This window comes from Bombyx mandarina, chromosome 20, assembly GCF_030267445.1.
Source record: "Bombyx mandarina strain Sakado chromosome 20, ASM3026744v2".
Classification (NCBI taxonomy): domain Eukaryota; kingdom Metazoa; phylum Arthropoda; class Insecta; order Lepidoptera; family Bombycidae; genus Bombyx; species Bombyx mandarina.
In genome coordinates this window covers 7497396-7512689 of record NC_143226.1, presented here as the reverse complement: position 1 = coordinate 7512689, position 15294 = coordinate 7497396, and the positions used below count along the sequence as shown (strand labels likewise).

Here is a 15294-nt window from a genome sequence, read left to right as displayed (position 1 = left end):
ACGATCTTGTTTCTCTGTTGTCCGATCTGCGCTCAATACAGGTCATTTCCGGATATCATTTTTGTCACATACCCTCCAGATCTATATACAATGAACTTTAAATGTATCGAGGAAAGTCTTCAGTGTTGGAGTGACTCAGCTGATGTGCCTTTCCATCAAGTGGGCCTTATGCTCGCCTGCATAAATCAGTAAATAAAGAAAAATCTTTTTTTTTATTGCTTAGATGGGTGGATGAGCTCACAGCCCACCTGGTGTTAAGTGGTTACTGAAGCCCATCGACATCTACAACGTAAATGCGCCACCCACCTTGAGATATGAGTTCTAAGGTCTCAAGTATAGTTACAACGGCTGCCCTACCCTTCAAACCGAAACGCATTACTGCTTCACGGCAGAAATAGGTAAGGCGGACTACCTACCCGCGCGGACTCACAAGAGGTCCTACCACCAGTAAATAAATTTCTAAATGAGCCGCTAGAGCAGTGTAAGAACATTGCGTGTTGTCACCACTGGGTCACGAAGCTGCCCTACTAGACTGGTATTTACGAGGAATTCGATTAAAAATTACGAAACGCGTTACATTGAAATAAATTTTAATCTAGAAAATTCCCTATCTTAATTATTATGAAACGTATTAAAACGTAAAACATTATTGCGTGTAATTTACACAACAATTACGGCAATAGCCTTTAAAATATCGGGTATCTTATCGTCGGGGCACGCGGGGGACATATTATATATCAAGGGCCGTACTCAGGCACCCCATTGTGGATGGGAGGTAAAATAGTAAAAAAGGGTTCGATTATTTCTTTGAGGTTTTCTTGAGACATAATAAAACCGCACCTAAAACTAGTGTTATGATTTATATTCGCTTTCTCTGTTTCCGACTCGTTTGTTCTTCTTCATTATTTAAACATTGTGTAAACTACCGTCTAATTTAAGAAATAAAATACATATTAAAAAAAACAATAAAAACAAACACTACATATCTCGAGGTCGGGATATTTGTTTGACTTGGTTTTCATCTTCATGATAAGAGGTTCTAAGAGTTAGATAAGCGCCAACCACCTCTTCTATCTATTGAAATATATACATATGTGGGTATATATTTGTATGTGTATGCGTGTTGTGTTTCAATGCCACCTTTTTTTTTATTGCTTAGATGGGTGGACGAGCTCACAGCCCACCTGGTGTTAAGTGGTTACTGGAGCCCATGGACATCTACAACGTAAATGCGCCACCCATCTTGAGATATAAATTCTAAGGTCTCAAGTATAGTTACAACGGCTGTCCCACCCTTCAAACCGAAACGCATCACTGCTTCACTGCTTCACGGCAGAAATAGGCAGGATGGTGGTACCTACCCGCGCGGCCACACAAGAGGTCCTACCGCCAGTGAAAACCTACCATTATTTCCTCTGCATTATCTTTGGTTGACTGGTAAAGAATTTAAGAACTTCAGCATTAAGTCCGCCACTGTATATCAAAACATGAAGTGTCATAAATAAATTAATTAAATAAAGGCTTAGGTATTTATTTAACTTCGTCATTTTCGTGCACCGTATTTGAAAATAATTTGGTTTCTGCAGGAAGTATATGGATTTTGTAAAATCTTGTAACATGATATTTACGACTCGAAAAAAGTGAAGTAAATAATGAAGAGGATACATCATCATCATCAAACGTGAAATTCTTAAACGTAATAAAATGTTGCGTCGCAAAAAAACTACACTAAACATACAAAACAAAACAACAGATGAAAGATAAATATAATGTAATCCAAGATTAAGCCGTAACTGACCTTCGCAAATTTTAATCAACTCGTCGATTTATCTATGGCTAACAAGAATAGGGACGAAGCAATGGTTTTTTTTATTGCTTAGATGGATGGACGAGCTCACAGCCCACCTGGTATTAAGTGGTTACTGGAGCCCATTGACATCTACAACGTAAATACGCCACCCACCTTGAGATATAAGTTCTAAGGTCTCAAGTATAGTTACAACGGCTGCCCCGCCCTTCAAACCGAAACGCTATACTGCTTCACGGCAGAAATAGGCAGGGTAGTGGTACCTATCCGCGCGGACTCGCAAGAGGTCCTTCCACCAGTAAAATCAGTGCTGAATACGTCAATGCGAAACCGCTAACGGAATTTTACAATAGGTCAAACAACCCGCAGCGACCAATATATCATAATTTCTTATCTTCATTTATTTATAACATTAGTTTTATTTAATGATAATAGTTTTTCGTTTTTTTTTGTCATTTTAGTTTTTTTTTTGTTGGTATTTCAAGTAAATATGGCTCCGAGTACGCGTAGTTTACGAATCATGCGTGCAATGCATGGCGGAACTTGTAATCTTCAATCTTGGATTGTAAGGCAAAATAAAAATCTACTGAACCAAAAAATTTAAAAATAGATTTTTCGCAGTCCCCCTTACGAAAAGTTTGAGAGCCAGTGGAAACTTAAATATAGTCTGACGTTTAGCTACTGAAATAGCGAATGCTGCGTTCTCTAATACTATATCTAGGTCAGCTCGTCTCGACGGTATAGTTCATTGGGGATTTTATCTTTTCAGTAACTAGGTCGTTCACGCCACATCGATCATCGTCTTATAGTTTAGAAGCACGTGTAACTCGATGGCTAATCACCCGATGTAGTCGTGCCGCTATATCACAACACATAACACGTGCTTATTCATGTATCCACCGAGAAGAATTAACATTGCGTAGATATTATAGCTGCCGTTTTTACAAAAGATCCGAAGAGTTGTACAAAGATGTCAGAGAGCGTTCAAATAGCATTTGGGAACCAATAAACGCGAAAATAGATCGTTTTTCATTAAATTTTTTTGTCCAACAATCTCCAAAATTGGAGAAAAAAAAACTAATCTAGTGCATTAATCCAACCGGACGTCCTGGGGTGATATACGAGGTCTGGTTGTGGTGTTGACGGCGGTAGAGTGCAGGGGGGAGTCGTTTAGTGGATAGGTCCCTGAAAACATCCTTGAGCCCGCGGTCTCGCAGCAGCCGGGGACCTCACAGGAGGCTAGGCTCCCGGCCAAAAAAACCAAAAAAAAAGTGCATTAATCCATGTTTTAGATGAAACCATTGTAAAATTTGAGCATCACTGAACCCGCTGGGCCTACGTCATCGGGTTACTCCAAGAGCCTTCAAGAAGTATCTCTAGTCAGTAAAACACCGTTTGCCTTCGCCTTGTCGTTAAAAAAAACATCTAACAATAAAAACTTTTAAGTGACCAGACTAGAATCCTTGACCCAATACCCATTAAGTCATTCGATCGTGTCGCCACTAGACTTACACAATTGATCCTTATTAGTATGTATCATATGGCCGGTCGATATATTATTTAGTACTACCCATGGACTCAACACACTGAGTTTCTCGTCGGATCTTCTCAGTTGGTCACGTTTCCGATTCGGTGGTAGATTCTGCGAAGCACTGCTCTTGCTAGGGCTAGTGTTATGTCTCCTAGGATGAGCCCTGTGAGCTCATCTATCAGAATAGTCCCCATTAGCTAACAGCTACTAGGTAGCGGAAAAAACTACTTAGTGTCACCGCCTAATAAAACTAATTTTTTACTATGTGCGTCGGTGGCGAGGGTCGATGACCGAAGATGTACTCACTTAACCCGCCCTTAACCGCCGAAAAATAAGGGTAATGTTTTTGAGAGTCTGTGCGTGTGTGAGGGTTTCTTTAATACACCATATCTTATGTATATCTGAAGGGATTTGAATGTAAGAGGCAATACTTTGGAATCCTTACATCATCTCTTTTTTTTTTTCCTTTCATGGCAGTGTTGTTGTATTTTAATTTGTTATTAATATTTGTGATTTTTTTTATTTATTGCATAGGTAGGTGGACGATGCCCTTAATTGGTTACCGGAGCCCATAAACAATGAAACATATCGACGCTTGAAAGGCAAACGTGACTAAGCGACAATGCGTGAACTTTACAGTAGACTAATTTAAAGTTGAAATACCTGAAAACAAAATTTATTTTAACGAATCTAGCTGTAGTAGAATCTAGCTAGTAGCTGCTGTAGGATTGAAATTATTACAATAGATCTAGAAATATATATTTTTTGCGCATCGAATATGGTTATTGCCTATCATTTATGTACAAAGCAGTTATTGTCGCTTAGTCACGTTTTCCTTTCAAGCGTCGATATAATAAAACATACATTAAACACAATAAATAAGCACACAGACAACGTAAATGCCTTTGAGATATGAGTTAAGGTCTCAGTATAGTTACAACGGCTGCCCCGCCCTTCAAACCGAAACGCATTACTGCTTCACGGCAGAAATAGATAGGGCGGTGGCACCTACCCATGCGGACTTACAAGAGGTCCTACCCCCAGTAAATCCTAGTATCTTGCCATAGAAAAGAAAACGCCACCTCGTAAATATCTGCGATACATTACATTGTTGCTATTAGATCTAAGATCACCTGAAAAACGTTTTAATACTATTTCACCTAAATAATTCAATTTCAAAAATAAATATAATCATTTATTTATTTATTTAGACACACCAACAGCAATACACACAAAACATTCAAGCTTAAAATTAACATGTATAAAATTAAGTCCTGGTATGTAAGCCAGTTACAGGCATGTACAGCAATCTCTTATAACAAACCCACTATTTAGACATGTTACAGCTATTTTACAAACAGCGGAAAAATAGGCTAAATTTAAATGTTAACAGTATGACAAAAATAAAAATTTGAAAATAACTTGAAAACAAGAGTTAACTACTTGACATTCTCTCATCTATACTAATATTATAAAGAGGAAAGATTTGTTTGTTTGTTTGTTTCGAATAGGCTCCGAAACTACTGGACCGATTTGAAAAATTCTTTTTCCATTAGAAGCCGACATTGTCCCTGATGAACATAGGCTACTTTTTTTTTATTTTTTTTTATTTTATTTTTTTGATTTCATGTGTGTTTTAATGTTTCCGAAGCGAAGCGAGGGCGGGTCGCTAGTCAATTATAAACAAAGAAACTTGGATACTAGTTTATTTTTGAGACCAGGACACGTGTCGTTAAAAATGTCGAACCAGTTTTCGTGTGCTAATTCTTAATCTTTAAAAAATTTAAACAGAAGCAGGCACGTGTATTATCGTAAGACATAATTTAGTATTGACCTCTTATCTACAAAACTGATTGATTTAATTACTACATTCTCGTGAAGTCTATAAATAATTAAAACGACCAGCGCTTAACCTTGTGCGTCGGGTTATTTTAATATGGCAATCGTTTTTGTCGTTCGTTGGCCTTCGCGGAAGCAGGACTACCAACATTGACGTTTTTAAATGTTTTGGAAATCGATTTAATTAAGTACCAACATAGTAAGTAATAATGACAAAGTCGTGGCCTAAAAGATTAGATGTCTAGTCACTAGACTATAGTGTATTGGTATCAAGCAATGCAACGGTACCGATGTTCGAATCTCACAGATAGGTAACGGTTTTTTTTTAAATGTATTGCGTACTTATGACTTTCAAAAGGAGCTGTTATAATAAGTAAATGACCGTTAAATATTTAAAAAAAAGCGTAATTATGGATGCTAGGCCGTGCATACGAGCCCCCGACCACTCGCGCTTATTGCTGTGTGACAGTTTAGCATATAATGGATACGTGAGCATACGTGAACATTTGTACATATAGTTTGAGGCAAATTGTAAACATTAACAATATAACCCGGTATAACGCCCGCGAGGCCGCAATGCTTGTCTTAAACTCATTTAAAGTCAAATTAATTAATCTCTTCTTCATTTTCTCCACCTTACCCCACTAGGTGGGGTAGGCACAGATAATTTTTCTCTTCAATTCTCTTCTATCAGCCGTCATCTCAACACTCCTCTCTCTCTCTCATATAGTCATTCACACACTCCATCTAAGTCTTGTTTGGTCGACCTCTTCCCCCCTCTACATTGCCCTACCGTTTCCATACATCTCCTAGTCTCATTCATGTATCTTCTCTCTACGCATCACATGTAAATACCACGCTAACCAAACTCAAATTAATTAATCTATTCACAAATAAAAGTCATGACGTGATTTATTTTCTATTTTAGTTTTTGTTACTGAATTAAATGAAAAAGGTGATTCAATTGACTTCCTGAATGCTGTTTTTTTTATTATAATAGTATTTTAAATAACTTCCGGTCCGGTCTACAAGTCGGAACTCACGGCCATTTTGATTGTCTGGGTCTACACGCTCGCTGGGAATCAAATAAAAAGATCGAGCGAGTTTCGTGTCGCGTGAAATTCAAATTATTCAATTAATAATAATACGTGAAGCAAAAACTTTGTATCCCTTTTTACGAAAATTGCGCGGACTGAGGAGTATGAAATTTCCCACACTTATAGAGATTTTTTTTTTTTTTTATTGCTTAGATGGGTGGACGAGCTCACAGCCCACCTGATGTTAAGTGGTTACTGGAGCACATAGACATCTACAACGTAGACGCGCCACCCACCTTGAGATACAAGTTCTAAAGTCTCAGTATAGTTACAACGGCTACCCCACCCTTCAAACCGAAACGCATTACTGCTTCACGGCAGAAATAAGCAGGGCGGTGGTACCTATCCGCGCGGACTCACAAGAGGTCCTACCACCAGTAATTACGCAAATTATAATTTTGCGGGTTTGATTTTTATTACACGATGTTATTCCTTCACCGTGGAAGTCAATCGTGAACATTTGTTGAGTACATATTTCATTAGAAAAATTGGTACCCGCCTGCGGGATTCGAACACCGGTGCATCGCTTCAACACGAATGCACCGGACGTCTTATCCTTTAGGCCACGACGACTTCAATATAGACTTCAATATAGAGAAGAAGTGCACAATGCTAATATTTTTTTAAAATAATGCATAAAAGATACATTAAATCAATAAAGAAAACATTGCACACACTACATACCATGTATTTGACGCACACACGCATGCATACTATTTATCGTCAAACTTTTGTTCTTGAAGTCTGTTGTCAAATTGAGAATAGATTAAATATTGTTTGTCTTTGTTAATATTTTTTATAGTGTAGCCTTGGCGAAATTTGTGATTATAGAAGTATAAAATAAAATCATAATAGTGTACAAACTTACAATTCCAATTAATTATAGTCGAATTTCGACTACTGCGGGACCTCTAGTTACAATTAATTTAACTAGAGAATGTATGCGCCACTACAAAACTATTCAAAGAGCCTTGTTGTTCTAACCGGTTCTGTGATTTCACTTTTCGTTTTTAACTTTAGCTTATTTTGACTTCAGAAGCGCATATCTCTAACCGAATAAATAAAAATAAAAAACTTCAGAGGTGTCAAGGGACACCCGGATGGAACGAACTTCCTTTCGATTAATTAGTTAAGGAATAGTAAATTTTTTTTTAAGTTATAATAATAAATTACGGCATTATGAAGAAGAAAAAAACAATACTATGAACTAAATTACTATTGTTGAAACGCTATCTCGAGAAACTGTACTCATTACGCGGACCAATCGGATACGAGCAATGTCACGCGGTAAGCGCCTACACGTTGATTGGTCAGAATGACGGATCTAAAAAGTGTCGTGACAACTTTTCGTAAGAATTTTTTCCGTCTAGCCCCCTTTCACAACGCGCGATAAGGAACTTCGTTCCAAAAATATCTCAACAGTAAACCATAGTTTCTGACACTCGCGTAAATCGTGTTTCTTTTATACCAATTCTCTTTTTATACCAGTTTTTTATGTTTAACGACAAAAGGAACGCAAATGTAAAGAATCAATTTTGTTAAAGATTACACTATAGGTAGTTAGCACAATATTAAAATGTCGACGAATAATAACACTCCAGTCGTCCATCAACGCGAAAACCGTAAACTATTCGATGTCAATTGCAATATATATATTATTATCATATGGTAATGGTATAATGGCAGTATCAAAACCCGAGATTAAACCGTAAAAGGGGTCTCAGCTATGTTTCTGTATAACTCGATATGAACTGAAGATTTCGTTTAACCCACAGACACAGCCCACTGAGTTGCTCGCCGGATCTTCTCAGTGGGTCGCGCTTCCGATCCGGTGGTAGATTCTGCGAAGTACTGCTCTTGCTAGGGCGGTGTTAGCAATTCTCCGATTTGAGCCCCGTGAGCTCACCTACACAAGCTAGGGTAAGCTGAAATAGCCTCTCAAGGCTATCAGCATAGGTAGGAAAAAAAAAAAAGAAGATTTCGCCCGCGCTCACATCAGTCGTGCAATTTGTTTCCTTAAACACATTGTTTTTTTTTCCTATCTATTCGAGTAACCTCGAGGGGTTATTCTAGATTCATCGAACTAACCCTAGGAAGAGCAGCGCTTCGCAGAATCTACCACCGGATCGGAAGCGCGACCCACTGAGAAGATCCGGCGAGCAACTCAGTGGGCTGTGTCTGTGGTTCGATTTACTCGCTCAGCCCTTCGTCGCAAGCGACGGGTTCGACGAGAACGATAACCGGCCTTTTTTTATTGCTTAGATTGGTGGACGAGCTCACAGCTCACCTGGTTTAGGACGTAAAATGCGCCACCCACCTTGAAATATAAATTCTAAGGTCTCAGTATAGTTACAACGGCCGCCCCGCCCTTCAAACCGAAACGTATTACTGATTCACGGCAGAAATAGGCAGGGCGGTGGTACCTACTCGCGCGGACTCGAGAGGTTCTACCCGCAAATTATAATTTTGCGGGTTTGATTATTATTACACGACGTCTCATCCTTTAGTCCACGACGACTTCAAAAGACACAGCATCGCGAATTTCAATTACAGATGGACGCTCTTTTGAGGCCTTGCGCGGACCTGGGCGTCCAGGCCGACTCGCTCATCGAGTGGCGCTACGAGAGCGACAAGCAGATAGAGCACGTGGTGCTGGGGCAGGGCCCGCCGGGGGGCGCCTGGCACACGTTCCCGCCCGACGTGCGCACGCTGTCCCCGGCGGCCTGGCTCACGCTGCCCCCGCACACGGACGGCGGCGCGGAGCGGCTGTCGGCGCGGGCCGTCGCCAACTACTGCAGGAGATACGTGCACGCCTGCAAGCTGCAGGTATGAACCCCCGCCACCACTGCACCCTGGATGAGCTCTCTAGCCACCACTGAACCCTGGATAGGCTCTCTAGTAAACGTTTCGTGAAGAAACATTAAAAATAAATAATAGTTTAAAAAAACTAACAAAATACGCTTTTATAGAAAATCCAACTAAAAAATAGAAAATAAATGTTAATAAATTTGAATTAAAAATAGTGTAAGAAAAAAAAATGATTTTAATGTAAAAAAGCGTGGGGTGCATGGTATCAGTAGTTATAAATATTTTATGAACAGATATAAGTAGAAGGATTATTTTGATAATATCCTGAAAAGCACCCCACGTTTTTTTTACCATAAAACAATTTTTCTTACACTATTTTTAGTTCAGATTTATTCAAATTTATTTTCTACCAGCGACCCGCCCTCGCTTCGCGTCGGAAACATAAAATTTAATATTGATAGTTGAGTCCCGCGATATTACCCGCAGTTATTGTCGTACCGCGGGTGACGCCGCGGGGCGAAGCTACTCTAAAAAAATTAGCCCAAGTTATTCCTTATATCACCAGCTGCCTATGACCAGTGAAAGTCCCGTCAAAATCGGTCCAGCCGTTTCAGAGATTAGCCGGAACAAACAGACAGACTGACAAAAATTGTAAAAATTTTTATCTTGGTGTACGTACCGTATATATATTCATATGCATGTAGTAAAAAGCGTTTATTTCAATATCACAAACAGACACTCCAATTTTATTTATATGTATAGATTTTTTCAGTTGGATTTTCTATAAAAGCGTATTTTTGTTAGTTTTTTTAAACTGTTATTTGTTTTTCATTTTTTAGTTGAATTTCAATTTATTTAAACTTTTTTTTTTAATATTGTATTGTCATCGGTCCTTAATAAGTACACTAAATTTCGAGTGAAGCTGACGTTTTGATTCAAAATAATGTTCAAAGATTCCTTTACATACATACATAAGTCTGAAGCTAATAAAAGCGTATTAAAAATGTTAATGTCCATACTCATTACCTCAAAAAAATCACGATCAGAACCGTTCCATCATTAACGACCGTTTATTATAATTCCAGCGTTATTTCCGCAACGGCGTGGTCGTGACCAGCGTCACGCTGATGCCGGAGACGGGTCCTCCTTGCGAGCACCGCTGCTGTCCACGGAAAGCCAAGTTTCTGGTCACCGGGTAAATACACATTTTGGTCATTATAATTGTGAATTGGTACTGGAACCGTGAAGGTGTGAAGTGGTTACAGGAGCTCACGGACATCACCGCGCGAATGTCGCCGACTATTGTGAGTCCGTGCGGGTAGGTACCACCACCCCACCTATTTCTGCCGTGAAGCAGTAATGTGTTTCGGTTTCAAGGGAACCGCTGGAACCATACCTTAGAACTTATAGATGTCTATGGGCTCCAGAAACCACTTAACATCAGGTGGACTGTGAGCTCGTCCACACAACTAAGCAATAAAAAAAACAGCTTGGTCAAGGTCTTTATGGTACCATATACTGGCTGTCCACCCTTTTAGATCAGAACGTATGGTTGCTCCGCGGCAGACACAGGAGGATCAGCGCCATTGAGAGTGTTGTTTGTGTGCAGGTACGAGAAGGCGTCGCTGCGTGCGGTCCGGTACGCGTGCAGCCGCGCGGTGGTGTGCGCGGGGGGCGCGGCCCGGGGGGTGCCCCTCCCGCGCGCCGCCCCGCACGCCACGCACCACGCCGCCGCCCTGCGCCGCGCGCTCCGACACCCCGGTACGTGCACTCTGCGAACAGCACACTAGGCTGTATGGGCAGTAGACCCTTTGCCATTCAGACATTTAAAAAATTTGGATCCTCCAAAAAGTCTACTGAAAAAGTGTCCGTAATTAACCACAATTTTAATGAGATTATATTTCATCCTAAATCATCTCATTTCATTTCATGCCAATTGATTAATGTTTGAAATTAATTAACTTTATTTCATTTCACTCCATATCATCATTTTTTATTAAAAAAATTTATGAAAGATTAGGCTGTATGGTATGATACCTTCGCTTCTCCAGTTTCAAAAACATAACTAGTACCTACTCATGTTTAAATATATTTTCACACTTGTGTAGTCAATAGGCGTTGTCTAACTTTAGCATCTACTAATCTGTACTGTTACTATTATGTAGTTAAAAAAAGCATAGGATTTTGTTACGATAAAGTGCTCTGGGACGAGTGAGATGCCAAGCACATAACCTCAGGGAATATTTCATTTGGTAATTTACTGGTGGTAGGATCTCTTGTGAGTCCGCATGGTAGGCACCACCACCCCGCCTATTTCTGCCGTGAAGCAGTAATGCGTTTCGGTTTGAAGAGCGGGGCAGCCGTTGTAACTATACTGAGACCTTAGAACTTATATCTCAAGGTGGGTGGCGCATTTACGTCATAGATGTCTATGGGCTCCAGTAACCACTTATCACCGGGTGGGCTGTGAGCTCGTCCACCCAGCTAAGCAATAATTTTTTTTTAAGTTCTTCTTTATCGACGTAGGCAGAAAAAAACGTATGTAACCTTTTTCGGTTACGCGCCATCTTAATTTCTTTCGTTACGCGCCATGTTTATTTTATTTTTATTTAGTTTGTTATCAACACATGTCGCTCCACATCAATTCAACAATTCCTGGATCGCGATGACGAGATGTTACACAGTTGATAGACGTTCTCGTATTTCTCTTGCTATATCTTACCTACCTGACGTTGGGATACCATGAGCATGCAGGCGGTTCCCCTGGGGTGCGGCTGCTCTATTGCACTGTGAAGTGGTTGACCCTTATATGTTTCACTTCTGCCGTGTGTGACTTGCACACAGACACACACACACATCGTTTTTATCATGTTGCGTTTATTGTGTGCGTGCAGGGCTGTCCCCGCTGCCGGTGCTGGTGGTGGGGTCGGGGGTGAGCGCGGCGGACGGCGTGCTGCTGTGCGCGGCGGCGGCGCGGCCCGTGCTGCACGTGCACCGCGCGCCCGCCCCCGCCCTCGCGCGCCTCGCCCCGCAGCTCTACCCGGACTACTGCCAGGTGCGTCGCCACCACACCGACACTACAGTCCAGTTGCGGAGCAGGACGAATTCCATACAATTACCTCTTTAGCAGTAGGCAGCGGCTCGGCTCTGTCCCCGGCATTACCGACAGTGGTCACTAACATTTTTGTATTAACCCTTTGACTGCCTTCCTTGTCGATTTCTGTTACTAAGGCGCCGGAATATCTACTAGACTCTGAGAAAGACGAATCTGAAGATACGGAGAATTAATCCATTTCTAAGAGACTTACGAGAACTAAAACATACATTAACAAACAAAAGAAGGCAAAGTTAGGCGATCTTCAGGTGCTTAGTAACAGAAATTAACTTAAGTGCTTCAGTTCAGTCGAAGGGTTAAGTTTGGCTTACATACAATGTTTAAAGGAGAAAAAAAATACTAGCTTGTTAAATAAATTATTATTATTATAATAAATTATTTAAATATTAAGATTTTATACTATAACAGTTATAAAATAAAATTACTAACTCGGCAGAAACGAAAAACAGAATCTGATTCCTCTGTATCGGAGTTACTGCTTGCCTTACTGCTCAAGGCCAACACGCAAACAAAAACAAACCTTACGGTCTCAGGTAAAAGATTTACATTCCCTGAGACCGGCGGTCATTGCATCTGTGCGAGCGAGACCCATTATATTTACGCGGGAGTGACAAAGACAAGTAATAATAAATTAACATATGAAATTCTTCCTGCAACAGACATTTCGTTTTCTCGCATTAAAACTGTATAATCTCAAAATGAGAGTGTTTTAAAGGGTTAACATGTGATATTTTTAATATTAATCATCTTTGCAACATTCATTTTTTATTTTGTACCAGTTACATTTTCTGTCTTTTAAAGTGAGATAAAATTATGTATTAATTTTGTTAATACATAGTAGTCAAATCATAGATAAACTAAAAAAAAAAACGAATACTAATCATCGCTCTTTTGACAGTATTTATTAGAAAAATACTGGTGATACCAAATGATTCCGCATATTAACTCAATTTCGAATTTTTTTGGAAATTGTACACTTTTGATGCGAAAAGACGATTTATGAACGCTAAAATAATCAATTCTATTTTATAATTACTCGTGTTCACACCCGGCCCGCTGTGTAACTCGCCCCGTCTGGTTCCAGGTGTACCGGCTGATGTGCGGCGAGCGACCCGGACACGCCTCGCTCCCCGGGTACACCTCCCTCCCGGACCACGTCATCCTGGACGTGACGCCGCTGTCCGCGGACCGCACCGGCGACGCGGACGACGAGGACCTCATCCGGCCCAAGCGGGTCCGGCTGCTGGACCCGCGCACCGACACCACCAAGGAAGTGACCGTCTCGATCATAGGAGCGTTCATCGGGTCGAAGCCGGACCTGTTTTTCTTGCAAACGAATTTGAACCGTGACCGCATCGACATAAAGGCGAAATGCACGTGCGGGCGCGCGCCCGACGAGGCCAAACGGAAAATCGACGACAAACAATTCTTCCTGAAGAACCACTGGCACCACTTGAAGTCCGTCGTCGGTCAGAGTCTACAGAACTGCAGGTCGAGGTACTTCCACCACACGGAGTTGAACGGCAAGCGGGGTGCTCCGGCGGAGTGCGGGGGCGAGGGCCGGTGCTGCGCGGCGGAGGCCCTATCGGACGGCATCGGCTTCGGCATAGACCGCAGCAAGCCCGTGGACTGCCGCGCCAACCCGCTGGCCATAGACAAGGGCACGCACGAGCTGCTGGCGGCGCCGCGCGGGCTGTACGCGCTGGGCCCCGTCGCCGCCGACAACTTCGTGCGCTTCGTGCCCGGCGGAGCCCTAGCGGCCGTCGCGCACATGCACCGCGCGGAGCGGACCAATGCTACATTGTGATTCTAATAAATTATTCTTTTTATAGTGATGCGATGATTTTTATTTGACAATTTTATAACGTACTATTATAACACCCGGCAGACTTGGTAGTGCCTCAATCGATAAGTAAAAGACCTATACTTTTGTATAAAATAAACTTTAAACAAACAAAAGGAATCCGTCCGACGAGGGACACTTCGAAGGAAAAACAAAATTTTTTTTAATTCCGAGAATTTTCATATTAAAACTTACTCTGGACTTCCTCAACTAATTCAAGACCAAAATTAGCCAAATCGATCCAGTCGTCCTCTACTTTTACCGAGACTAACGAACAGCATTTAGAAAAAAATTCATAGCTCGAAAACTATAAAAAATCGCGGAACATACATGGGGGTGATTCGGATACCCCACGACACGAAGGACCTAAATTTTTTTTTTGGACGTCAATGTTCCGGCCACACTGTATATAAGATTACTGTTTACATTGCTGTCATGCTTTAACTGAGTCGCGGTCTGGTGTTGACCCTAAACAGCGTCCGCAGCGGTTAGAGACGCCGCTCCGTACTACGGTCTTCTAAAATTGAAGCCCTACCCCTCGGTAGGTAACGAAGGCCAACAGGGTCCACATCACACTGGTCCTGATCCTGTAGACCGAATGCTAAACAGTTGACGTCGCCCGAAACACGTCATTACGGATCCTCCCGATCCATTAACAGTACTTTTAGGTACCTCAAGCACCGGTCATCGTACTCATCGAACCCGTCGCTTGCGACGAAGGGCTCGACGAGCGAATTAACCCATAAACACAGCCCACTGAGTTTCTCGCCGGATCATCTCAGTGGGTCGCGTTTCCGATCCGGTGGTAGATTCTGCGAAGCACTACTCTGGCTAGGGTCAGTGTTAGCAACATTCCGATTTGAGCCCCGAGAGCTCGCCTACATTTTAGGGCGAAGCTGAAATAGCCTCTCAAGGCTATCAGCATAAGTAGGAGAAAAAACGAATGTGATGAGTAGGTTTGTTTGCACTTTGTCCGAGTGTTTAATAACTACATATGTGTATATTTAAACGTATGTATGGCAGGCTCCGGTACCCTTAACACGAAATCCTAATTTTTGGGCAGGACGACCGTGCGTGAGTAGTTCTCAGTTATTTAATTTGATATTGAACTTTGGACACTTATTAAAATACTCAAATAAAAAAAAAATAAAAAAAAACATATACACAATTACAAAATTTAATATTACAATAACAAACAATAATTTTTCACATAACATAGGTATTTACAGTAGGTATAATATAAATTAGTAAAAC

The 15294-nt window shown here is 41.2% G+C and overlaps 1 protein-coding gene across 3 annotated transcripts in view; it reads left to right on the top strand.

Annotated features, from left to right (window-relative positions):
* The window catches only part of LOC114249418 (oxidative stress-induced growth inhibitor 1), a 50621-nt gene extending 36589 nt beyond the window's left edge, over window positions 1-14032 (top strand). For all 3 annotated transcript variants that reach the window (XM_028182998.2, XM_089736043.1, XM_028182996.2), the window contains 5 exons: window positions 8828-9100; window positions 10168-10277; window positions 10692-10843; window positions 11977-12137; window positions 13282-14032. In XM_028182998.2, coding sequence (XP_028038799.2) covers window positions 8828-9100; window positions 10168-10277; window positions 10692-10843; window positions 11977-12137; window positions 13282-14004 — 1419 coding nt within the window. In that variant the 3' untranslated portion in view covers window positions 14005-14032. The remainder of the gene's footprint in view (window positions 1-8827; window positions 9101-10167; window positions 10278-10691; window positions 10844-11976; window positions 12138-13281) is intronic.
* Window positions 14033-15294: the final 1262 nt, after the last annotated feature.